Source organism: Lipophrys pholis, assembly GCF_963383615.2.
Source record: "Lipophrys pholis genome assembly, chromosome: 12".
NCBI lineage: Eukaryota > Metazoa > Chordata > Actinopteri > Blenniiformes > Blenniidae > Lipophrys > Lipophrys pholis.
In genome coordinates this window covers 21,140,043-21,166,612 of record NC_137641.1, presented here as the reverse complement: position 1 = coordinate 21,166,612, position 26,570 = coordinate 21,140,043, and the positions used below count along the sequence as shown (strand labels likewise).

At 38.9% G+C, this 26,570-nt stretch overlaps 4 protein-coding genes across 5 annotated transcripts; 3 read left to right on the top strand and 1 right to left on the bottom strand.

The window, feature by feature from the left end:
- The first annotated feature begins 1,400 nt into the window (after window positions 1–1,400).
- Window positions 1,401–11,106, top strand: prodha (proline dehydrogenase (oxidase) 1a). The gene is made up of 14 exons (XM_080477250.1): window positions 1,401–1,972; window positions 2,091–2,299; window positions 3,869–3,903; window positions 4,511–4,660; window positions 4,823–4,887; window positions 5,221–5,337; window positions 5,461–5,540; window positions 5,634–5,715; window positions 6,227–6,319; window positions 6,624–6,770; window positions 6,946–7,121; window positions 7,208–7,306; window positions 7,674–7,762; window positions 9,123–11,106. The coding sequence occupies exons 1-14, from the start codon at window positions 1,631–1,633 to the stop codon at window positions 9,311–9,313; spliced, it is 1,875 nt and encodes a 624-aa protein (XP_080333376.1). The 5' UTR covers window positions 1,401–1,630; the 3' UTR covers window positions 9,314–11,106.
- A 1,914-nt stretch (window positions 11,107–13,020) lies between these two features.
- gal3st1b (galactose-3-O-sulfotransferase 1b) lies at window positions 13,021–18,897 on the top strand. Its single transcript, XM_080476429.1, has 3 exons — window positions 13,021–13,172; window positions 15,321–15,461; window positions 16,095–18,897. The coding sequence occupies exons 2-3, from the start codon at window positions 15,340–15,342 to the stop codon at window positions 17,245–17,247; spliced, it is 1,275 nt and encodes a 424-aa protein (XP_080332555.1). The 5' UTR covers window positions 13,021–13,172; window positions 15,321–15,339; the 3' UTR covers window positions 17,248–18,897.
- Window positions 18,898–19,138: 241 nt separating this feature from the next.
- On the bottom strand, window positions 19,139–19,828 carry uqcr10 (ubiquinol-cytochrome c reductase, complex III subunit X). Its single transcript, XM_080476968.1, has 2 exons — window positions 19,652–19,828; window positions 19,139–19,468 (listed from the first exon to the last, which is right to left on the bottom strand). The coding sequence occupies exons 1-2, from the start codon at window positions 19,790–19,792 to the stop codon at window positions 19,418–19,420; spliced, it is 192 nt and encodes a 63-aa protein (XP_080333094.1). The 5' UTR covers window positions 19,793–19,828; the 3' UTR covers window positions 19,139–19,417.
- Window positions 19,829–19,833: 5 nt separating this feature from the next.
- zmat5 (zinc finger, matrin-type 5) lies at window positions 19,834–23,765 on the top strand. Of its 2 annotated transcripts, none has more exons than XM_080476966.1 (6): window positions 19,834–19,925; window positions 21,116–21,276; window positions 21,521–21,583; window positions 21,670–21,750; window positions 22,097–22,205; window positions 22,312–23,765. In XM_080476966.1, the coding sequence occupies exons 2-6, from the start codon at window positions 21,150–21,152 to the stop codon at window positions 22,457–22,459; spliced, it is 528 nt and encodes a 175-aa protein (XP_080333092.1). In that variant the 5' UTR covers window positions 19,834–19,925; window positions 21,116–21,149; the 3' UTR covers window positions 22,460–23,765. The 2 variants fall into 2 exon arrangements, with proteins under 2 accessions (XP_080333092.1, XP_080333093.1); XM_080476967.1 differs by having other exon boundaries at window positions 19,858–19,920; window positions 22,312–23,196.
- Window positions 23,766–26,570: the final 2,805 nt, after the last annotated feature.

Genomic DNA, 26,570 nt, shown 5'->3' with positions numbered 1-26,570 from the left:
CAACTGATTAGAATTTAGGATGTTAACGGCTAAACCTTTCAAAATGAGGCCCAAAAACCTGTGGAAAAAAATGTCCCATAGCTGATGGGAGAGGGACCTCATGGAAGAAATCAGATGAGATCTGTGTTCCCTCGTTCAGTATTTCACAGTGATGTTGCTATCTGACAGGCCAGTTATCATCAATATGTAGTGTTGGCCAAGGTCTGTCCTCTCACGAGTTCAAGTTCTAGTTTGATTAATATTTTTTATAATAATAATAATAATAATAATAATAATAATAATAATAATAATAATAATAATAATAATAATAATAATAATAATAGTACGTTTTTGAAATAGTATCAAAGTACTACAAGTAAGGAAATAAAAACATACTAATGAAATGAAAGATAAAATCAGATAAAAGCAGGCATCAACAGAGCTGGTAAAGACATTAAAAAGGGAAAACTAAACGTCATAGGCCTTCGCAAATAGAAAAGTATTTAGCCCTTTTCTAAAGCTCCAAAAATGGCTAAATTATGACCTTACAATTGCACTGTGGATAAAATCAATTTCCCTTTACAGTATATTCCAATTTCAAGGTGGAATCCCACCAATTCCAATACTTGTCACTCCAATAGAGCCAATATTAATACCATCTAGTCTTCTCAAGCCCCAGACCCATGCACCTGTGCAATCCTTGACTTGTCTGTTGCATTCTTTTCACTCAGGTTGGCTCCTGAAATCCAAATATTCCACTCCACTATCATTACTGTATACGTTTGAAAATAAAAATGCTCTCCCTCAACACCAGCATGTGGCATGTGTGTACCTAAGCAACTTCATCTCTGGAGGTGGCGCTACTGAAAAGACAAGCTCCAGCCTAAAAACGGACACTGTTTGTATTTATAAAAGAGCATAATTATTTTGTTTCATTATTCAAAAGCTGTATATATGACACTGACATATGCGCAAATAACTGTAAGATGATGCTCAAACACAATCTCTGTGTTAATAGAAAGTCCCCAATTTATTATGGTTTTCACCCCACGTTTCTTTTTTTTTGCTGAATTTAATGATCAAATCTGTCAAATCTATCAAATAAAGACAATTAACTTCATGGATCAATACTGACAACAACATTAACAACCAAAACCGATTACCCTATGAAGCTTTTTCCGTCTTTTTTATTTATAAAAACTCATTTTACTCTATATATAATAATTCAGCCTGATATGCTGGCGAATCTATCTCCTCTCACATCTCTGGCAAAGTGCAGCCTAACTATTTATAAATCTTCATCACGAGTCTCTACTTTTTTTTGCACACTTTGGGATTTGCCTCCCCAAAATAGCTCCCCTTTTGATTGATTTGTTTACATCAATGCGAGCGGTGGAAAAGTGAAACGTAACAAAATCTTCAGTCCAAATAAAAGAGAGGGAGAGACACGAAAGCATGGAGCGGACGCGTGCTGGGGTGTGATGTAATGAAGCAAGCGCCGCCCCCCGACACTGGATTACAATCCCACCGTGGCTCTAAATGTGCGCGAGTACCAGAACTTCACAGCATCGGCGCAGTGCGAACAGATCGGCTGCTGTTTGTTTTCTGAGAGCTGCTGCGCTAAAAACAATAAAAAGAAGAAGAAAACAACATGTCGTACACTAAATTCGTGGCCAACTTGGTGAAGGCAAACCCGGGCCACATGAGGAACATTCGCGTTTCTCCGGCAAGATGTCGATCCACGGTCGCATCCACCAAGACGCAGGACCCGAAGGAGCAGCCGATGGACGAGTGCGCCGCCGTGATGGAGACGCGCCCGGTGGAGCTCATCAGCCAGAGCAGAAACGCGCCCGACGCGCCGCTCCGCAAGATTGACATTGACTTTGACAACACGCAAGAAGCCTACAAAAGTAAAGGGAACATGGAGCTGCTGCGAAGTCTGCTGGTCTTCAAACTGTGCACGATCGACGTCCTCGTTGATAAGAACAAAGAGGTGAGTGGGACTTGGTCAGACGCGCTCCTGGTTCCTTGATTGTCAAGAAAAACAAAACAAAACATGAGAAATAAAATATTTAAAAAAATAAATAAATAAAAAATCTGTTTGTTTTCAGTTGATGGACCTGAGTAAGAAGCTGTTCGGTCAGTGGATGTTCGAGAAGATGATGAAGATGACCTTCTATGGTCAATTCGTGGCAGGTGAAGATCACAACTCCATCAAGCCTTTAATTCAGAAGAACCAGGCCTTCGGTGTGGGGGCAGTTTTGGACTACAGTGTGGAAGAAGACTTAACACAAGAGGAAGCTGAAAAGAAAGAAATGGAGTAAGTAATTTGATTACTTTTGAGTGACTTGCAGTCAGTGTGCAGCGACATAAACAGCAACTGTGTCGATTTGTTATAGTCACTTTTCTTTTTGATTTATTCTTTTCATAATAGATGATATTAGATCTTTCGATTATGTTTGTGGCAATATGTTCCAGGATCCTAAACCACAAAGTGAGCACACAGTTTAGGGATTAACTCGGGGGTCCAACTTTGTTTCTGTAAAGTTCCAGTGTTACAGTGTAGTCTGTATATCCCAAATGGACAATGTGTTCCAGAGGAGGAGTCTTCTACCTTGAAGTTGCATAACATGCTTCATATACATAAATAACCCAGCAAGTTTGTTTGTCTGGCCCAGTGTCACATGAGGTGTTGCAGCGTCACAACAATATATGTTCTTGACTAAGCACATGGTTTTTTTTTTGTTTGTATTAGATGATGGTCTTATAAAGCAAACTCCAGGAAAATCTGAGGAATTTAGAAGAGGGTATTTAGAGGGGCCCCCCTCTCCTTTCCCCTCCCCATGCATTCATGTAACTGGAGCTACACTGGAGGAAGCGCAGGAAAAAGAAAAAAAATGCATCAGTGGACCCATTTTTTAAATTATTTTTTTAGTTTTGCAGCAATTGCAATAGAATAAGTGCAGTTTGGTTTAGTCTATCTAACAGGATTAGTACTATTACACTTGTCCCGGAGAGATATACTTACTCCACAGTAAGTCTACACCCAAGTATTAATAGGCCAATACAAATGTCATTGGGCTCTTTCCTCTCTTCTTGAAAACTTTATAGGGCGACCCCCCACCGCCCATTTCCAAGAGCGCTGCTAAGCAAGTTAAACCAGCTGTAATATCGTTCTGTCATACATTTTCCTGCAGGAACATAATGTTGTAAAATACATTTTTAAAAGTGTAGTTGGATCACTCACTGTAAATAGATTGTCATTTTAACACATTTTTGTATCTTATGATGCGTAACTCCATTATCTTCTGGGTGTGACTGTTTCTCGTGACCTATACTTTGGTATCAGTCTGCTCTTATCTTACCGCTTCAGTTATTGCTTCTGTTCGGCTTCTTATCCAAGTGAGTCACTTCATTCACAGGAAACTTCCTTTCCAAACAAGTATTCAAACCCGAAGGTGTTTCATTTATTCTGGAGTAACAAAACAGTGCTCATTCTCCATTGGCCGGCGGGGACTTGCCTCCCTTCACTGATTGGCGGAGCAGGAAGGGTTGGCGTGCATGAACGGCTCTCCCGAGGCTTAATGTGCCCGCCGCCCTCCTGAAGCACATGCACACACCGATGAGGAAATGTTATGCAAGGTCCTGTGGTGCAGAATGACGATTCTCCCTTTCACAACAACACTATTCAGCACAAAATAAACAGTATTTCTGTTCCTGCCCAGATAACTGGCGCATGTTGAGACAACATAGTGGTGACTGAACTGGGTTTTCTTAGGCATGCCGACTCATGTCTGTAATTTTCTTGATTTGAAACTGTGAAAAGTGATATGACATGGGTATATTGCTGATACTTGAATCCCCTTTTCTTTTTTTTTCTTTTTTGCAGTTCATGTGTTTCTGAAGCTGAGAGAGAAAGTCCAGGTATGTATAACGCTTGGATGGGGGGGGGGGGACTACTCTGAGCTATCAATTGCTGTAAGCCGATCCCAACCTCATGGTGAAAGCGCTGCAGGGCAGTTTAGCAGGTCTGGCTGACCTGCTCGTGTGAAGTCCAGCAAGGCAACACAACTCTCTGCTGGCTTGTCGGGGTTGGCATGCGTAGAGTGACGCAGGTCGCTGGTCGAACCAGATAGTCCAGGTTATATCTGCCTCAAGTAGGGTCTAAAATGTCCAGTTAAGCACACACAGTGAGATGAAGCTGCCTTTTTTTTTTTTTCTTTCCAATTTTTCTTTTACTTAACAATGAACAAAATCTCTTTAAGATGTGTAAAATGAATGAAATGCATTTATTAAAGTCATAGTCCAAATAATGTGACTCATCCCCGTGATGAAACTACTTTAATGTAGCAGTAACTAGCTGTACTGAATCTATATCTGTAATTTTAGCTACAGTTGCTTTTAAAGTCAAATCTTTACTTATTCTAATTAAAAAAAAAGATTTCCCCAGAAGTAATCAGTAAAGTGATTTTGACTTAAATTCACTGTTTTATTGCTTCACACAGTAGAAATGAGTGTCCTCCTCCCTCAGGTGCCGACCAACGTGAGAAGAAGTACAAAGCCCATCGTCAGTTTGGGGACCGACGCGGGGGGGTCATCAGCGCTCGCACCTACTTCTACGCAGACGAAGCCAAATGTGACAATCAGATGGAGACATTTATAAACTGCATTAAAGCATCCGGTGAGCACCGGCGTTTCTTCTCCCACTCGCCGTACTTCATGTTCTACCTATTTATATTTTTCTTCTTTGTCCACTACAATTTTGTCCGTCCTCTTTCTCCTTTCTTCTTGCTCGAGCTACTTGAAAGCCACACAGTGACGTGACATTTGTGGTCCCTTTCAGGCGGCGCTTCGACAGACGGCTTTTCTGCCATAAAAATGACAGCACTGGGGCGGCCGCAGTTTCTTGTAAGATAAATGTCATGTCTCCATTATTAGCTCAAAGATAAAGTAACAGGACTTGGACAAAGTTCAACACACGGTCACAGAAATGATAACTTATTTCATGTTTTGTTTTTTTGATGTTTAATGGCTTTGGGTCAGAGCCGATCACTCCTCACCCCTTATTAATCATAGGGAAGATGCATTGAGATTTTAGTTGCTGATGGATGTTTATACCTGATTTAGTAATTCATGCTGAAAATATATGTTATATATTATGTAAGAAAAATCTCCTCAATGAACCCCAATTAGATATTGGCGATCGTTCTTACTGATGTGCTGTTTTTTCTGTTTAAACAGCTCCAGTTTTCAGAGGTCCTGGTCAAATGGAGACACTTCTTTAACTTCCTCGCCGCTCAGCAGGGAATATCCAACATGACAGTTTTAGAGCAAAAGCTGGAGCTGGAAAAACTTAAGGTGCGTCTTGACCGCCAACATCGTATCTACACCGCTGTCCTTGTTTGTAAAATGTCTTCATTCTTTTTCAAACCCTTCTGATTTTATTGATCATTTCTGTAAATGTTTGAATATTTCCTTCAGGAGAGTTTGACTCAGCTGGGTGTCGGAAACAAAGATGACATTGAGAACTGGTTTACTGGAGAGCAGCTGGGTTTGTCAGGGTGAGATTGCCTCTTATTTTTTTCTCCATCCACAAAAGAATTTCACATGCTGTGTTTGCTTGATCATTTTCTCTCTTCTTTTTTTTTTTATAGAACGATAGATCTGCTGGACTGGAACAGCCTAATAAATGACACCACAAAGATTTCCAACCTACTTATGGTGCCAAACCTCGGGGTAAGTCCTCATCACATAGATGTTTATTGGCATAATCAGACTTTGAATCTGTAATTTGATTGGTTAAAAGTTGTGTGGGTTAAATATTAAAAACATTTCATTACCTCACGCGTTGACTGTTTGTTATGCAGCGTGCAATAAAGAAACACAAACACAAAGCAGCCATTTCATGGTCTGTGGTCCTGGAAACAGCCTCTAAACAAGACAATCAGATCTTGATATGTAACTAATTAATTAAGCTTTCCAGGGCTCTTCGGATATACGCAAAGAATTGTAAAACACCCAACATCAGTTAATCATTTTTCTCTAAGTGACATTGGATTTAATAATTAAATTGTTAGATTAAATGGAAAGAGGTCTCATTAATGTGAGAAATGTGATCCACGGAAAGATGATGAGTACACTTTGCTCCCTCCCCCACCCTGCACGCCATACTTCTCCCTTACCCAGATAAAAGCTCCTGAACATTAATGTCAAACAAGTCAATTATTTTCTTGTCTCGCTTGTCCAGACGGGCCAGCTGGAGCCGCTGTTGAGCAAGTTCACGGCTGAGGAGGAGAGACAGATGAAAAGGATGCTGCAGAGAGTGGATGTTCTGGCCAAGGTGAGGGTCCAAAACAAATACACTCCGGTTTATGGATCGCACTCTTTGCACAGCCCAGATTTGTAATAAATCCATAAATTACATAGAAGGTATTATATTAAATCAATAGGTAAGGAATAAAGAAAAGGAAAAAAAATATTTGTTTTATATAATAACCATGATAAAGACGATGTTTTAGATTAAACTGTTTTTGGGGTTAGATATGATTTTTATTTATATTAAATATGTGAATTGCATAGAAAGGGCAGATTATAATCATAGACTTGAAGGGAAGAAATGTTGAATAATTCTTTTTGCGCTGCAGCATGCCCTGGAGAATGGGGTCAGGCTGATGGTGGACGCAGAGCAGACGTACTTCCAACCAGCCATCAGTCGACTGACCCTGGAAATGCAGAGAATATTCAACAGAGAAAAGCCAGTGATTTTCAACACATACCAGTGTTACCTTAAGGTGAGTTCATTCCTTATAGCTAATTATTACAACGTGGATAGTTGTCTCTGCACCACTTTTAAACAGAAACAATCTAGTTTTTTTTGTGTGTGTGTGTAGATTGATCAAAAGAACACAGGGAATTAGACATAGTGTTAAAAATAATAAACATTTATTCACCATCGATTCTCTGTAGGAGGCCTATGACAATGTGACTGTGGATGTTGAGCTGTCCAGACGGGAGGGCTGGTACTTCGGGGCCAAGCTTGTCCGTGGTGCCTACATGTACCAAGAGAGGGCCAGAGCTGAGGAGATTGGCTATGAAGATCCAATAAACCCAAACTATGAAGCCACAAACAAGATGTATCACAAGTAAGTCTTATCCAGAACCTTTTGTTATTGAGCGAGATAAGTGCCAATCCCATCCATCTGCCCACCCGCTGTTTTCATTTGTACAGGTGTTTGGATTATGTGCTGGAGGAGATCGACCACAGCAGGAAATCAAACGTCATGGTTGCAACACACAACGAAGACACGATTAAATTCACTCTGGAAAAGTAAGGGAAGTTTTTTGTGCTGTATTTGTCCGACTCCATATTATCAAACTTCATCCAGACACTCATTCAATCTCTAATGGCGGAGCCAAGCAGTAACGCATGGAATCACATTATTGTTAAAAAGGCATACAAATTATGCAATATCTGGCTTTTTATTCAGGAATTTGTAAATCAGGCTTTTGGAGTGCAGATTGTGTTTCAACATACACATTCATAATCCCTGCAGCTTAAACTAATACTGATGACGTTGCTTTGAGTAAAACACAATGTTTGAGGTTCAGTTACATCATCGGTGTTTGAGCTCTAAACTCCAGCTCGGTTTGTCTAACCCCCTTTTAATGTGGGTCTTTTACTTTCTTTTCCCCAGGATGAATGAAATGCGCCTTTCACCCACTGAGAATAAAGTTTACTTTGGACAGCTGCTCGGCATGTGTGACCAGATCAGCTTCCCGCTAGGTATGTTCCGCGTCGCTAAAAGTAAACACTCGGTTACGGAATCAGACTTACATCACACAGCCACGAGTCTATAGGGGCTCCTCTCAAACATAGACCCTACAGATGTCAGCTCTCCTACGCAGCTGCGGCCCATGACCCAACATCCAATCTGGGGATGTGTCGAGACGAGACATTCTCAGATTGGAATCAATAGACTGTTACCTAATGGTTCGCAAGTATTATTTAAAAAAAATCTAATTATTCAGACCTGTCTCACAGTTGTGCACTCTGTTCTGTACACTGTGTTCAGTTAATGAATGCTGGCGAGAGCGTAGCGTAAGAGTTTGATCTTGATATGTAACATGTTGCCACATTCTTCTTGGATAAGGTTGAGAACCTCGGGAGTTGTGATGTACGCCGTTAACCCAGCCATTATCTTGACTTTATGGTAGATGTTTTCTAAACCGCAGACAAATCCTGCAAGCTGACAATCGCATTAATCTTGCCCAACCGAATACTAAACATGACAAAATTAGGAAATATATACAATTGGATCACAAAATGATGGTAAAATCCCAGGGATATAGTCTGAGATGAACCAAAAGTGTGGTGGGCTTCTTTATGGCATCCAGGTAGATCGGTTTTTGTACAAGAAAGGGAGCAACCATGACAACTGACGTTCTAGTGTGAAGCAGCTGAATTGAAACTCACAATATTGAAGATCTGCACATGCTGTTGATTTTTTGTACCACGCTGTTCAGACACTTCATTTGATCCATATCAAAATATCTGGAACATTAAAATCAGTTTTATCCCCCTATACAAGTCTTTGAAATTTGTGCCAAAAGTAGTAAATAAAAGTAGTAAATACTTTCAAACAAGTCACATAAAAGTACTAGATAGCAAACTAATTAAAAAATACTTTAGTGACAATGAGCACCAAAAGAGAAAGCAGTGGAACCCCATATCAAAATACCAGAACCCCACAAAATAAAAGCTCAAGGTTCTTGCTTTATTTTTCAGATATTAAACAGGTTCTTTATGTAGTATGAGCATCTTTTTGTTTCATGAATGTATGTGAAATGTCTTCTCATGAAAGTCAGCATCTTTTGAGGTCAAGGTTTCTTAGTCAATTAATGCTGATGTCCCAGGCCACGACTAATTAAGATGTGCACATTAAAACCTCAGCGTTTGTACACTGCATCTACCTTGTCATAAAAAAAAAAAAAAAAACATTCATAATAACTTGTTTCGATCTGCTGCATGTATATTGGTACTATTTAGTGTTTTGACTTTACATACAAAACCCTAGTGTGAAAACTGGAGTGGACTATGTTGAACGTGAACTTAAAAGCTTTTCATTCTTTTATACTGACAACAGGTCAAGCAGGTTTTCCAGTCTACAAGTATGTTCCATACGGCCCCGTCAACGAGGTGATCCCCTATCTGTCCCGTCGTGCTCAAGAGAACCGCGGCTTCATGAAGGGATCGCAGCGAGAGCGCAGCCTACTGTGGAAGGAGCTGAGGCGCAGGCTGCTGGGGGGTCAGATTATCTATAGGCCAGCCTACTGAGCCACCAGACCATATTACATTTGGTTTGTAAGCATTCCACTGAACCCATCACACCCACTACCTTATAGCTGCTCTCATTGGTGAAAGATGGCGTTGCCTTGGATTACTGAGCTGCACAGTGAAGAAGAAAGTTCTGCTGCTGAAGTTTAGATTTACTCTTAGAAGATGGAAGACTGTTATTATTGTCAACTCCAGTTGCTTCATCGTGAAGTGAAAATAGACAATATACTCTAAATCAAGATCAGGTTGTTTAACTTCTGTCTCCAAACCTACAATATTTGTTACACTGAAAGCTGATTGCTTCGGAAACACAGCCGAGCTAAGGAAGGTGTATGGTTGAACACAAAAGGTGGCCTAGTTGTACATAAAAGCCGTGATGTGCCTTTGAAAATGAGATTTTTGAAAGTGCCTTATAATTGTTTTGATGAGAAGAACTGAAGGTAAACAGTCTGTGCAGTACTTATTTCAGTTTTTCTGTGAAAGAGATTAAATAGGGTTCTGTTGGTGCATCTATGTGTCATTTTAGAAAGGATGGCTCAGATTTATCAGAATCTATATTTATAATCCTGGTTTGAAGATTGTATGATTGAAAGCGTGAATACTGCATGGCAGCATAGATGCTCTTCGCTTAATGTCACTAAACAAAGAGGAGCTAAAGTGTGAGCTTCACTCCGATGTGTGTAATCAAGCCAAACTGCCTGTGACTGTGGAAGCCAAATTTCATTTTGTCCCTGACCGTGACTCCGTGTGATCCATTTGAGGGGTCGTTCACGCTTCGATTGCTTTAATTGTTGACATGAGGCAAATGGTCCTGACGTTATATTGTTGTGGTTATCAAACACCAGCAGCAGGTGTTCAGAGCAGAAAAACAGAACCCATTATGACCTGTGGTCCAAAATGTTCCCAAAACATACCCTGGCTGCTTCTGCAGTCATTTATAAGGATACTTCCCTCCCTGAAAACACAGGCGCTGTTGCATAAGATGTTTGGGAGGTGAAACTACCCGTGGCTTTGTTATACGAGAGGACATTTTTACAAAGACTGGAATAAATTATCCTTTATTGTGTGAAAGTTGTAGAAAATGGTTTTAATATGAGATGATGTACTTTTTTGAACTGAAAATGAAATAAAGTCTCTAAAAGGTAACATTTTCAGAAACTTTTGATGTCTAGATGTTTGAATTTAAAGCCCTGTCACACTCATTGTATTTCCCATTGCTTGAATTGTACACTGTGGTACTGTGACGTTGTGGTAAAACAAGTTCTTTAATCATGGTTTACTTTTTGTTCTGTGCTCAGTGTTGTCATCATAAGTTAATGCCAACAGAAATTATCTCATTCAGTAGATTTGAAATATACCACAATAATGTAACCAGTAATGGTTCTGTTTTAATATTGATTGATTAAATTTAATGTTGGCTGTCTTGGAATGGATTTTTAGAGGCTCTGAATAGAAATGTCTTTTAGTTTTTTTGCACTTGCTTCGCTGTCTTTTCTTTGTTTGTTTTTGTTTTACTTCTTCATGACTGATTTGTCAATATGTTATTTTGTACCCTTGTAAAATATATGACTATTGAGTACTACAATAAAAATAAAAAACAAAAAGACCTGAATTGTTTTCACTGTAGTTGAGCCTGTAAAAATCAGTTTTATTTTGCACCTCTAGACTTTAAATAAGATTGTGTTTCATGCTCGAGCCACACAGTGAGAATATCCCCCGGTTCAAGTCCAGTGAAGCAGAGTTTAAATGTTTTATCTGTATATATGTGTGTTCATAAATAGTGAGTGTCTCTCTCTTTGTGTTTGCTCTGTGATGGACTGGTAACATATTTGGAAGAAGTAGTAAAAAGTAAATCGCTTATTTAGCCCACCTCTTTTCTCTGAAAAATGATTGTACATTGTAATTATTGTCATAATTCTTCTGATTAACCGGTCACATACAGAGGTAGAACAAGTACAGAAAATGTGTACTCAAGTACAACTTCTGTTGTAATGACATAGAAAGCCTTCCTAGAAGAGTTAGAGCTGTTATGTCTGCAATTAGTGGACCAACATCATATTAAATCCCATGGGTTAGTTTACAGGTGAAAGCGCTGTTGAAAATACTCACGTGAAACAACAAAATACTTCCAAACTACTCAATCATAATTCATCTATATGATCTATTTGATTCATTTTACCGGAATAAAATATCTACTTTCAAAGCAAATTTCTCAAACGATGTAAATTATTATTACACTATGGTAAAGAAATGTATAGACACCAAAGCAAAAACATTTTCTGTTTAGAGAATAAACTCAGCTACAAACTAGATAGATAGGTTACATGGTGTATATTTTAACTGTGTAAAATTAGACACCCGAACACAGTAATTGTGTTTTGCATTATGTCTTATTTTTGAAGTTATACTCAGATACAGCACTTTCTTTTGTGAAAACTCGTCAATCTGTATTTCATTACTTGCATTCTTATCCACGGAGGTTGCACAAGTGCTGTGGGATTTTAGTATGACTATTTTTGCCTTGACATAAACCCCAGCGTAGATCACTGGGGGCCACTCTCAGCGTCACACAGCCGCACACTGGATTGACACAACTCTGCTCTTATCTCCAAAGATAAATAGAAAACATAAATATTTTCTGACGTATTCCAAAGTCAGTGACATCAGGCTTGTTGCAACACGGGACTGAGGTCTGTGAGTCAAATCAGTATGACCCAAAGGAGAGGATTCAACAAGAAACATCAGCTGATGTGTCTGGAAAATTCAAAGAAACAGCAGACTCTGCTCCCGAACACGAACTGAGGTTGATATTATACACACAGTATTCAATGGTGTGTGTGTGTATACTATGTGAGCTCCTGTAGCAGTATGCTGGTGAATTAAGCCAGTGGATCACACCTACTTTCCCTTACAGTCCACGAAGATTGTCCTTTAAAAATAAAAGACTGAATCTACACTCACTACTTTGCCAAAAAGCTTCATTGAAGCGAAACAAAAGAGCCAAAAGGGAAACCATAGTTAGATTCCTTGGTCTGTTCTCAGTTTCATGAAGTGTCTTTGACATGTGGAAATGTATTTAATTTTTTTTCCAACCTCAGAGCAGACAACTTTTCTGTCTTTCTATGATCTCTGGCGCCCCCTCTGGGGGATCCCAGCCCTCAGTTTGGGAACCACTGCATCAGATTAATCATTCATTAAAAAAAAAAGGGAAAAAAAAGAAAAAGTAGTGTGTGTTTTTTTAATAACCTTAAATGTAAATCTAAGATTGTACGTTTTTAAACCACATATGACCTATAGACCATCCCCACTTAGAGACATTAAAATATAACTCCAAATTAATTATAATGACAGAAAGAATAGAGACAGAGTGGACCAAAAAGGTGCTTCTGTGAGATGTTTATCTGTGAGCATTCCTGACATGCTTCTCTGACCTCCACGTTTTGCTAGTATGTAAAAATACTGGGTGAAGATTTGGCAAAAGAAAGCATACATATACTCATTCAGTGAAAACTGTTTAATGTGATGGCCCCCGGTGATCATATTACATTCATATTTCAGAGGATTTAGTGCTCATCTAAATATGTAAAACTGCATTTGAAATAAACATCTTGAGATGATGATGCTGTTGAAGTTACTTTTTGACCAGATTTAAAAGGTATTGAGGTGTGGCTTCATATGTATAGTAGGCCACTGTGCAAACCATCTTAGCTTTTGTGGGAGGAGAGTTTATATCTGACTTCTTGAGACCTCAGTGAGATCCCACATCTGACTGTGCATACAGCACACTGATCAATGGAAGGGTTTTGTTTTTTCTAATAACTTATGATCAACCCGAATCTACTAAATCCACCATCTTCAGGTAAGTAAAGATACTGGTACTTTATTCTGAATCATCCATAGGCAGTTTTTTTTCTTCTTTTTTCAATTTATCATCAGATTCATTGTGTCATTGGTGATTAATCTTTATGATAATCATGACAAAAAGCCTTCTGTGTGTTGGTCACAGTCAATATACATTTATATTAATACCTTCTGTCATTTTTACAACTTGTTGAAGAGTATTTTTCATGTGCTGTAACAAAGGGTCTATGCAGATGACTATCAGAGGCAAAGATAAGCCAGAGCAGACAGAGGCAATGACAAACCTGTTCACAGGACAATACTCAGTTGAGTAGAGAAGATACTTCATCTCTTAAGCTTGCTTGCAATGCCAACAGTATAGTTTATATATTTATCTTTTTTCATGTTAAATAGTTAGTTTTTCCCCCCCAAAGTGAGCACCATGAACGTATGAAATGTTGTGTTGACTAAATAGAGGCTGTGTGTTCTTCCCCTTTGTGCTGCAAAAGGAAATTTAAGAACCGTAAACAGACAGATGTTTGTAGTATCAACACAGCAGCCATGTGTTTCACAGGACAGAATGAATGATACAGCACTTTTACACTTTATCTGTATTGTCTGCCCTTATCTTTCTTTTTCCCAGGCCATAGTAGATCACTTTTCACCAATCCCTTTCAGCAGTAAAAACACTATTAACTGAACTTACCTTAGAAAGACCGCACTTGATATGTCTGTTAACTACTGCTTTGACTTAAAGGAGACATATCATGCTTTTAAATCCTTCCTTTTTACATATAAATCATACAGTTGTGGTCTATACAACGCGAAACTGCAATGCTTGGGTCTGAATTCCTCATTATTATAGCTCCACAGGCCCCTTTTCAACCCCTTTTCTGATGCGCTTCTGAGAGCAACTCGTTTTGGGGCGGTCTCTTCAAATGCAAATGAGACACTTCATACCCCGCCTCCTCTCCAGGTTGCAGAGGTCACACTCGGTTCAACGTCACCCTGTTCGGCCATCTTTGTAGTTTGATAGAACAGATACAATTATCTAGCGGCGCAGAAACTTTATATTCACACATTATTTACAAAATGTCAACAACGGAAGATTTGTCCATCCAGCCATACATGTTGGAGCCAGAGTCGGACCCGGCGGAGCGAGATGAAAATGACGATGATGCACCTTCAGAACAACGTCTTCATATGGATGTAACGCAATGGTGTGTTACTATATTTACACTAACTTCTCCATCCATGCCCACTACTACAATACTGCCTGTATTACAACGACTATTTAACACAGAAGTTACATTATAATCTAAAACGAGCACACAGCGCTAACATATGAAGACGGTGCAACTGCTAATGCTAACAAAACAATGACAGGGACGTCTTATCATCACACTTTTTAGCGTTATATACAGCTTACCGAAGTGCTCTGTTCGTCGTCTCCATAGATAGAAGGAACTGACCGCTCAATCAGACCAAGTCTTTCGGCAAATCCTTCTTTATACTGACGGAGGTTGCTGAAGCAGTCGTCCTTAAAGTGATTCGCGCACACAAAAATGACCTTACCCACAGATGTGGGTACATTTCTGTGAAAAATAAAACTCAACCAGGCACTTGGAAAAGGTTCTGATGCTGGGAGACGGTGTAACGAAGCTTGTGGGTTACTACATCCAACAACCGAACATTTCGACTTATCCTCTCGTAACTTCGGTTGGACTACAAAATCGCAGCGAGAAACAAAAATGGCGGATTGCTCGAAACGTCGATGTCCTAATTTGGCAGTTCCGCTGAGAATACTGTGACGTCATTGTTCAAAAAACGTAATAGAGAATAGAAAAATCGAAACCGATCGCAAAATATGACCAAAACAGAATATAAAGATATCAACGGAGCACCTGAAGAGACTACTTTGAACTTTTCTGTACTTCTAAACACTCTAAATATACACCAAAATGCATTTAAGGGCTAAAAAAGTGGATTTAGCATGATATGTCCCCTTTAATGGTGTAACAAGGTCATCATTTGAGGTGAGAGCTGCAAGCTGGTTCAGTAAGAAAGCAATATAATCCACAGGGGTGGTGGGTGGGGGGGGGGGGGGAATCCAGGAAGTTGCCTTTGTTTTCTATGTGACCATGCGTTTCTCCAATTGTATTTTCAGGTAATCTGAGCCCTGAAAAATGTCCGGCATCAAAGGGAAACAGTGCACTGCTGTAATGCGAGGACTACTTCCTTGGTTTTTACTGACCAACATCATGCTGTTGCTGTACTGCCTGAGAAACCCGAGTCAGGTGAAGCTCAGGTAATATTGCAAAGGAAGGTATTTCAAAGAAAATGCTTCAAAATGTCAAGTATTGAGTGTTGTTGAGTGATATTTAAGGACTGAGTGACGTTAAAGTCATTGAAAATAAACATGCCATTAATAGGTGGAGCTTTGGACGATAATTGGATGATGGAGGATCTAATACACTCACAGTCAGATGATATCTAACGTCGTTCTCCGGCTCACATTGATATTAAGCTATTTCAGCTTCACTAAACTTTACATGGTCCATCACAGTCAAGCCATTTACATCACATTCAGTTGTACTCAAGTTAATTTTAATAGCCCAAATAAAATGAAATGAAACATGCTGAGAGAAGAAACTTTAAACTGCACAAACTGTCTGAGTTTCTGAATAAATAATTTTAGATATATTTTTTTCAGAACAGTTCTTTGCAAAAGTGCTTCACGTGTTCATAATTTGACAAAAAATACTTTTAAAAAAGCAACACAAATATCAATATTTAACTAAATAATTCCAACTTTTTGTCACCCTCCACAATATTGAAATTACATTTTGAAGAACCAGGAAGTGCCCAAATATGGTTACTTGCCAAATGAAAGTCGAGGATTCAAATCCAGCATATTGAACTAATACAACTTCCTCTGCAGGAACCTCCAAGACGACACGTGTCCTCTTGCCATGGCTAAAGCATCAGAGGAAAGTTTGAAAGTTCCCTCGCAAAATCGCAAATCCCAGTCAGACGAGTGCTCCCCTAAAGTCAACATCATGTTCATGAAGACCCATAAAACGGCCAGCAGCACCATCCTCAACATCCTCTTCAGGTTTGGGGAAAAGCACAAGTTGAAGTTTGCCTTCCCCGATGGGCGCAATGACTTCTGCTACCCCTTGCCGTTCCTGTGCTCCCAGGTGAAGGACTACACGCCTGGAGAATGTTTCAATATAGTCTGTAACCACATGCGCTTTGACCGTCAAGAAATAGCCAAGCTGCTGCCTCCAGACGCGGTGTACATCACCATCCTGAGGGATCCAGTGGACCTCTTTGAATCATCCTTCCACTATTACCACAGGGCGGTTCCTCTGACCTGGAGGATCTTTGGAGAGGACAAACTGTCGGAGTTTCTGAAGAATCCTGGGGCCTTCTACAGTCCAGAGGCGTACAACTCGTTCTATCTTAAAAACCTGCTATTTTTTGACTTTGGATTTGATAACAACCTCGAAGAAGACGACCCTCATGTAATGAGAGACATTCATAACTTATCTCAACACTTTCATTTGGTCCTCATCGCAGAGTATTTTGAGGAGTCACTGATTCTACTGAAGGATCTACTCTGTTGGACCACGGAGGACATCCTGTACTTCAAGCTTAACGCTCGCAGAAGCTCGTCCGTGTCTCGGTTGACCCCTGAGATGAGAGCCAAGGCTTTGCGGTGGAACGGAGCTGACTGGAAGCTCTATCAGCACTTTAATGCCACCTTCTGGGCCAGAGTGGAGGCTTATGGGACAGAGAGAATGAAACAAGATGTAACTCAGCTTATGAAAAAGAAGGCAGAGATGGAAGTCATTTGCATTGATGGTGGAGAAGCAGTTGAAGCCCAGAAGATTCAGAACAGACATTTCTCTCCCTGGCAGCCAGTCGGAGAAGCTTCTATCATGGGATACAACTTGAACAAAGACATTGATCCTAAATTTCGGACAATATGTGAAAAAATGCTCACTCCTGAAATACAATACTTATCTGACTTAGGCGTGAATCTGTGGGTTACCCGGCTTTGGGGCTGGCTGAAGGATACTTTTTACTGACTTTGTTTTCAAGGTGTTTTTTTTTTAATATATAACCCTATTTAAATAGTTGTCAAGTTTTATATGGACTTGCATATACACAATTACAATTACTTGTTGTGATGCATATTTAAGGGACATTATTTATTTATTTTTTATAAATGATGAATAAAAAACAGTGACCTTACTGACTTGTCGAAGCTGGAGCTATGCAGCTTTTTGTCCTATGTAGTCTGAAATAGACTCATGCAACCTGACTCTTCTCATTCTGGATGTGCTTGGTGGGCAAATGGACAAATGTCATGGTGAACTTCCATAAAATATAAAACGTTCTGAAAAAGGAAGACTAAAGACTGAAGGAAGGCTCATCCCAAAGAAAGGCTGTGGAATGTCAATGGAATTCTGATATTGTGTTTACAATATCTCATTTATGGTTATATGACAAACAATTTTACCAAGGGCCGAAACAAATTTCATCTCCCAATTATGTGTAACTACAGTCAGGGTAATGAAAGTTTGACCAAATCCGACCAGGAATTTAGCAGTTAATTGTCGGTTGTTTCATCTCAGTTCTTCCTTCACATGAAAACCTCCAATGTCAAGTTAGAGATAACTCCTGGAATTTACGCAGGTGCACTGTCACAGTCAAGGTTTCCAGGTGAACTGATTTGCTTCAGCAGCTGTCTCCACGGTCAACTTTAATCCCTATCACTGCTGTCAATACATTTGTGTTTCCTGTCAGTTTGTGTCTCTTGGGTGAAGGCATTTGTCCACTCACCTGCAGATGCACAGCTCCCATATTCATCCTCCACAGTGAAAGTTGGCAACAGTAATTAAGTGAGTACAGCATGGCGGTTTTTTCCATGTCCTGGCGTGACCGATCCTATTTCAGTCAAACTGGGTGAGGTGTCACAGACAGCTGGCTGTTGGGAGGCGCATGTGTGGTTAAGTGAAACAGGAAGGATGTATTCCCTAGAGGTTTGAATCACAAGGGCGCATAACACATTTGGATATCTGTGGCCTTGCCTGACCCTGCCTCAGCTGTTTACAAAAGAAGTTCCCATCATTGGCACTGAACGTTTGTAAAGACTATGTACCTGTATATGTCGTGGATTCATATATTCTTATGGCCAAAAACTGTCCATAATTTGCCTTTTAGATTTCCAAAATGTCTGTGTACTTATGACTGTATAAGAACATTTAAAGGCCCCCAAATGCCTTGGAGAATTAATGTAAAGGACAGTAAAGGTGACATTCAGGGTGGTGCAGGTGTAGTTTTAGATATGGATTGTATTAATCCAGTCAGATATTTAGGGTAGACTGGGTGGGGCTGGATAGGCAAGTTCCTTTTCCCTATTTTTTTTTCAAACAGCAAAATATACACCATTATTATTGATTATTATTAATGATTTTTGCACCATTATTGTATTTCCATTTCTTTCTATTCTCATTATTATTATGAGCATTGTGTCCGTTTTTTTAATGTTCAAAATAAAGATCTACCCAAAAGAATGGTTAAAAAAAAATAACTGTACTTGCTATGCATCACCTCAATGCTTCATTTGGACGCCGCACTGTTTAAAATTTAGTTGTTGCTGAAATTAGTGAATTGCACCAACTGTAATGCCTTGAGAATATTCCACAAATAAAATTGTGTAACACCTGCATGCCATTTACTCTTAGAAATTGCTATTTGTACAGAAAGTTTCAGCCAGGCGCACAAGAAAACTAAACAGAAGAAGCTGCACCACAATGTCATCCGGTCAAATTTGCTGTTTGGGAAATTTCTGTGACAGTAACTATAGAAAAATGACTAAAGATGTAGAAAATTTGATATAAACAAGTAATCAAAATAATCGAGGGATGCCTCGAATGTTCGATGTGAGAACTCAAAACACGGCACAGTCTGAAAGACGTTTACATGTGTTTAATTTAACAATTTACAATCTGGGAGGGACATGAAGGCAAAACAATCACAAGGGAAGGGGACGATGCGAACAGGGATCCATTAGTCCATCTTCACGGTGGTCTGGACCATCGGGCAGCTCTCACGGGTGCTCAGCTGGACAGGGATTTCAGCTTAATGTCCATGATGACTGCAGACAGATTGAGATGAGGAGTCCAGGAAGAATGGATAGTGGAAGTGTGACACCCAGCTGCACTTTAGCCTCGTACAACCCTGGGCCGCATTCTATTCCTCCTCCTTGTTCTCGTAGTGATGTTTGATGTCTTTCCATAGTTTCTGATAATAAGGTCAAATGTTAGATTATGGACAATGTGTAAATATAAAAACAGACAAATCCACACGCGTTACTAAAGGACGAGACAGTGTCACTGTTAGCGGGAAGAGCTAAGCTAACCTTGGCGCCGCTTCGCCCTCTGTTTACAAGGTCAGAGGCAATAATACGCAACGGGACGCACTTACCCCGCGGTTCATCTGCTCAAACACAGTATCACCGACTTGGTCGAATATCCGCTCAAAGAAAACTGCTCCAACCATGATGGTTACAGCAAAAGTTGACGTTCTCCTGAAGAGGAGGTTGTAGACGGATTTCGCCAGCGCCATGTCGATGAGGACGTCAGTGCGCAGGAGCGGATGTTGACGTAATTTACGTCATCGTCAGAGGCGGAAGTGAAAATAAACACGACTCAACTCTGCAGGACGCGTTTCACGGAAAGGAGGATTTCTTTCTGGTAATGTATGTGCTTTGTCGCTTAATTTTTTACTCCCACTGGGAAATATTTATGGGCGTATTTTGTCAATGTATGTGGAAACTTAATTCTTGACAGTGAAGTGAGTTGGTGAGGAAATCTCACAGGATCTAATGCTCAAATAATCGTTACAACTGTGTGATATGAGGGAGTAAGAACAAAACAAAATCTAATAAATCAAACAACCCCAGTCCTCCATATGTTAAGGCGCTTTGTAAAATGTAAATTAAAACAATATGTGAAGTTTTATAACGTTACCAAATAGTATTCTTAACAAGACAGGAACAATGCCTATTTGAATTACATGTAAGCAAATATCACCAGTGTTCACACCCAAACACGTCAAATCAAATTGCCTTCCCGTCAGTGCCAATATTGAATATCAAAAAAAGTAATTTCAACAATCTGCAACATTATAATTTTCCCCACAGTTTCCGTCAAAAACATTGACATTTTAAAAACCTATCATCGAAGTATGGAATTATTTATGCTTTTATACATTGTTGTTTTGTATATACTTTTTGTATTTTTATAATTATTTAGAAATTAAAAGATAAACATGGATCCAACTTTTTTGCTTAAACAAAATTCCGAATAACAAAACTTATTTTGACCATGCAAGAATGAAAACCAAATGACTATATAGACACATGTGCTAAAAACTCAATACTCATGCCCTCATATTTCCAAGCTTTAGGAAGCACTTTGTAAACCAGCAGATGGCAACAAAAGACAGGTACAAACTTGTGGAGGGCCACATGTTCTTGGTGTTCCTCGTGTTACAAGGCTGCCAATTTCAGCTTGTGTCTTCCTTGTTAGTGTTTTTCGGTTTCAATCAAAACAACAAATCTGTCTGTCATGTGTGACATTAGAACACAGAAGCAAATAATGGAAACAAACACATTCAATCCACTTGAAATGAGAATTGGTGCTAAACTACACACAGTCAAAATGCACCCAAGCTCTTCTAAAGTGTGAATGCATTACATAAACTTACGGCATGTTTAGAGTATGCACATGCTGTTATTTTTGTCTTTTATTATGTTAAGGACTTTGATTTGTCAATGAGTCATGTGGTGTCTCTCATGACACTATTCACCTTTTCAATCCCTCTTTGTCTTTTTCGGTGATATTTCTTTCTTTTTGACTGTGTTTTCTTTTTTCGGTGTATTAATAGGAGCATATTGCTTGTCTGAACATAAACCTGCACCATGGGGAGGAGGTACTACTGTGATTACTGTGACCGGTCCTTTCAGGACAACATGCACAACAGGAAAAAGCATCTGAATGGTGTTCAACATCACAGGGCGAAAAAAGCCTGGTTTGATCATTTCCGAGGTGAGACCTGGAGTGTTTGCAACAATTCTGGTCAAATGATCCGTTTCAAAACCAGGCAGGGATACTGTACCCAGAAATTTTGTTTTTCACAGTAAAAAAAGAAGTCCTGAGTCTGTGTTTAAGGTTATGATTCAACAAACATCTTTTCCATTCCATATTCTCATATTCCCTATCCAACTCTCTGTTTATGTTCGAAGATGATTATAAACCATCTTCATGGATGCATAAATATTGTTTTCCCTAGACTCCGGAGCTATTCTGTATGATGAGCAGGCAAAGAAACCATGCAGAAAGTTTCTCCAAAAAGGTAACAGAACAGTTGAACCAACCTTTTGCTAAAAAACAAAAATCTGATAATTGTTTTTTTTAATGCTTTTCAATTATTTCTTGTAGGATTTTGCGATTTTGGTCCAAACTGCAGGTTTTCTCACATGTCTGAAGAGGAGCTGTATAACTTAAAAAGGCTTGTGGAAGGTAAGCTGGAACCAGTCGTTGGTGTTGTCGACTGGCTAATAATAATCAAATACGTTAAAGCGGCTGTGGCTTAATGTCTTATAACTAACTCCAACACAACATATTTGCTTATTCAAACCTGTGGACCCATGTGTTACCATTTCTAATTATTTCTCCTGTGTAAAGCCTCTTTTAAAATAAGTCTTGTTCTGTATAGGAGCAATATGAATTCAGTGGTTTTCAGTTTTCATCATGACTTTGACGGCACCAACATTATTGTTTCAAACCTTTTTGGATCTCGGGTTGTCCAAGTGCTAGTTGCCGTGAGTGCTGGGCAATAAAGAGTGGTGTTTTTCGGTTCTCCCAGATGAGAGACGGCACAAAGAGGACTCTGAGGACACGTTCATGCCCGACCGCAGTATAGAGGAATGGCTGTCGAGAAGGGAAAAGAAGCAATTGGCTCTCACTAGCAAAGGGTACGCATGGTCTTTTTGTTTCAGCACTTAGCTCGACATGGTGAGCATGACTAATGATCATTCCAGCCGATTTCTAATTCAACCGTTTAAATATTTATCACTGCAGAGATCCAAAAACTGAGGAAGACAGTGAAGAGGGTCAAACACAAAGTGACATCCTTCAACAGCTCCTTTCCATCCCTGACCTTCCACCCTCACTTCTGCCTCCTCCTCCAGGCGGATGGAAAGTCAAAGTGGACTCTGAGTGGGGTTAAGAGACCCTCACAGTGAGATGCACGCGTGAAGGGATACCTCAGAAAATCTTAATTCGGCTGTTGCAGTAGATGACACTGTGATGCTGCATGTCCGCACATTATCGGCTATATCTCCATTGTTTGGTATTTAACAGAGGATCGGACAATAAAAAGCTCGTGAGCATAAAGTATTTGCATCGATTTGCAAAAGAGGCTCCACACATCGTTTACATGAACTGACATTTTCACAACATCAGGGTGACAAAGGATTTAGTGCTGCAACGATCAGCCGCCGAGTGGCCTTAAAGTGAGACTCCTTTGAGGAGTTGCATTTGATGTCATCCCATCCCACAAGGAGTCAGTGATTACTGAGCTGATGGAAATGCTTCTTTGTTTTATTTTTCTCTTTGTCTTGTATTGCCAGAGGAGTTTACTGATCTATTTTCTTCTTTTATTCCCAACCCAGCCAATAGAAGCTTCTCTTTCACCTCGTAAATAGGAGGGTTGACAAACTGATCATGCACATGATGAAACTTTAGGATTTTTTTTTTTTTTTTCATTGCCATAAGCGTCTCAGTTTTCGTTTTCAGTGAGCACCATCCACTAATCAGGCTGCTGAGAAAGGTCTTTATCGATTTACACCAACAAACTTTAATTTGTTCAGCGTATTATATGAAGCTTAGGAAAGCAGTGGTTCTTTTTTTATTTGTTGATTCAAATTTTTGAGTAAATATTTGGAAATAAATGGATTGGCATGGACAATGAAGTTTTGTTCTTTGCAATTTTTTGGGTATTAAAAATAAAACCTTTGAGCTCGTGTTGATTGCTGCACACACGAGGCTGGCATCAGGGTATGTGATGGCAGGACCAGGAAACAAAAACTTCACTCACAAAGGCAGCGAGAAAGAGAAACAATAAATACACAAACAAACCTTCTCTGAAATGACTAAATAATCACAACATTTCTCGTGAACTCAAATCTGTTTTCTTTTTCTTTAATGCTCTTTCAGAGCTTGGCAGTAATGTGAAAGACTAGATCCAAGTACATTACAATTTTGGTGATATTGCTTTATTTTTTTTTATACACAAGCACAGAAAACTGCTCTTGTCTTTATTGCACTTTTTTATTGGACTACATGCATCTACACACCACATACATTAGTGTATAACTGATGCAGTAACCTCTACATGTGCAGTAACAATTACAGAAACAAAACAGTGCAGGATATTATCACTGAAATAGCTGATAATGTCACACAGTTGGACAGTACAATCAATTTTTGTAAGTTTAAGGGACTTCTAAAAATAAAAAGGGGGAAATATAGAGTACTTATTGGCTTTTAAGTTACTTATCGCTTGTTTAAATAATAAAAAAAAACAAGATTTTGCAACACATTCATTAAGTTTTCCATTTTTTTAAGTCTTTGAAGTTACCTCAACAGTACAAGAGTGCTTTTTTTTAACTTTCAAATGACAAAGGCACAAAACAGAAGACATCCACAGTCCAAATAAAATCAGTAACAACAATTAAGACAATTTGACAACAAAGTCAACAAAAACTCTTCTCAATAAAACATTGTGACAGAGAATAGGACAATATTTGCTTATATAATTAAGATTTGGCACAATAACTATCGTTTACATTCACACAAAACCTTATCTTACATGATATGTTAACATGAAGAGGTAATGTGATGTCATATAAATAGGTTTTACACAAACAGCTACTATATTCATATTTAAACGAGACAAAGTACACTTTTTATTGCCAGAATGATTCTCAGTGTTTTATACTTTCTCTCTTGCTGTATAGCCTTGATAACCTTTAAGATAAAAAGAGCAAGAAAAAATATATAGCATTTTGTAAAACTTGTCAGATCTGACAAATATTTGTTCAAGAAAACATTCAGAAAAATGAATCTTAACAAATCAGAAAAAGTTGATGTGAGTGCATGATCTTAATACACACAAGAACTCGTATCTGAATGTCCAGTCAATCTGGAAATGATATATCAGAAACCTGATTTATTAATTAATTTATTTTTTTTATGTTTTTAGTGTGTTTTTTTTACAAAACATTATGCTTGCATTGATAATAAAATCACAGATTGAATGTTTTACTTATCGAGGTAAGAAAATATAATCATGTTATACTTTAAACAATATATTGTTTTGGTGGTCCATGTAAAAGCCAGAAAACAACATTTCTCATGATATGTTAAATTATTGTTCACAGCATACTGCAAAATATTTACTATTTAGATATTGTCTGCACATCCACAAAAGATAAATAAATCGACATTTACAAGAAAATGTCAAATACTGAGATTGTTTTTTCTTTTTTTTCCTTTTTTGCAACGATCGCTTTACAAATTGCATAATTATTTGAACACATACATCAGATTTCCAAAAAGTTGATCTCACGCACATAAAACACACAATTATTTCTAATTCATTTTACATGCAAGTGTGCCATGTGAATGATTTCATATTCATTTGCTATAAATGTTACAGTTACTACGTAGGTTTGTCTAAACTCTAAAACGTCTTGAAACAACTTGTCGCTGCTAAATCCGATTTGACAGCTGCTCTCTTGTCCTCCGCTGTCGCTCATTAAATCTCATTTTGATGCCCTAAAATGCACAGATTTGAATTATGCAGCAGCACTATGCATGCATGGTAGGTAGACTGTGACTATAAAACATGTTCATCAGTTGTCTGGTGATCAAGACATCATTATTCTTGGGAGTCTGGGCATTTCACATAAAAACACATTCCTCTATGCTAATCCTTTTTTTTTTTTTTTTTTTTTTTCCTCTTCCGAGGGGGTTTTATGTTTTCCTTCTGTGTAATGTCTTAAATTCTGGAAGTTTAATGAACTTTGGGTGTGATTCTTAAATCAACAGCTGCTCACATTTCAGTTCACAAAACATCTGTTTGAATTATAAAGCGATCCCAAGCAGCTCAGCCAGAAATACCAATAAAAGAATTAATGAACTCGTGAATCTTAAGAAAACTGTAGCGTCTTAAGTAAACAAACCCGGGTTTTTATTGACCAGCAGAAATGATTAATTTCAGTGGGGGGAAAGGAACACGCTTCAGGTGATGACATATTTGATGCCACTGAATTCTCTGCAATTTCACTTGTGAAGCTTACATACTGTTTTCCACGCGTCTCTATTGGTGGGTTTCGAATCAAATGTTGAAGGCTCATAAGAGATTTAAGCAAATGAGAAATGTCAAAAATGCTACAGCTGTCCCGAACTCCCCTACCTGACTGCAGTCTCGATGTCTCTCGATGTCTCCTCCCTTTTCAGCTGTAGGTAGTTTGATGTCTCCTATACAGTTTTTTTTTTCTCCAGGGATCTTCACACTTTTCATTGAAGAAAGTTTGGCCAAAAGGCTTTCAATTCTACTCACGTTTGTTCTCGTGTGGCCTTCAAATCAGTTGGAGTTAAGCTGGGATTTGTCAGATGATAATAACGCGAGGCTACATAATATGATATGGATGATTAATGCTTGTAAGTAACAAATTAGCACACCTGACAGAGTCTTCCCCCCCCCTTGTGTGTTCACTTAAAGCAGCACAAAAAAAAAAAAAAAAAAAAAGATGATTTTGCAGCCATGCCTCATCTTAGCGGGGTTGAAATTGAGCAAAATCGTGCTTTAACTATCTGCTAACTTGAGAAATATGGTCACAGTGGCAGTGATGACAGTAGAGATAACCTGATGTTCTACACAACATTGGCTTTCCCAAGAAATATGTCAATCTCAACGTGGTCTTAGAGGCAAAATCAGGGTGACACCAAACATCATCAGCGCTCTGAGGACAATGAATGTCTCTAACATTTCATGGTAAAACATCAGTCCTTTGGTGACACATCTTCAGTGTGCAGTCCTGTGTTTTGTACCAGCAGCACTATTTCAATACGTTTCCTCCTTCAGCCAAGTTTATTAAACTAAAGTGGGCTGTATTTCTATATCACTGACACATACACGACAGGAGTCTCTGTTGTCTCAAGTTTGTTTTTTTTAAGCTCGTTATTTAAAATGACATGTTTCGTAGCCCATTCTTTTTATATTGCTGTCATTATTTGTGGCTTTCTAAAGGCCAGACGTTTTCAAGAACAAC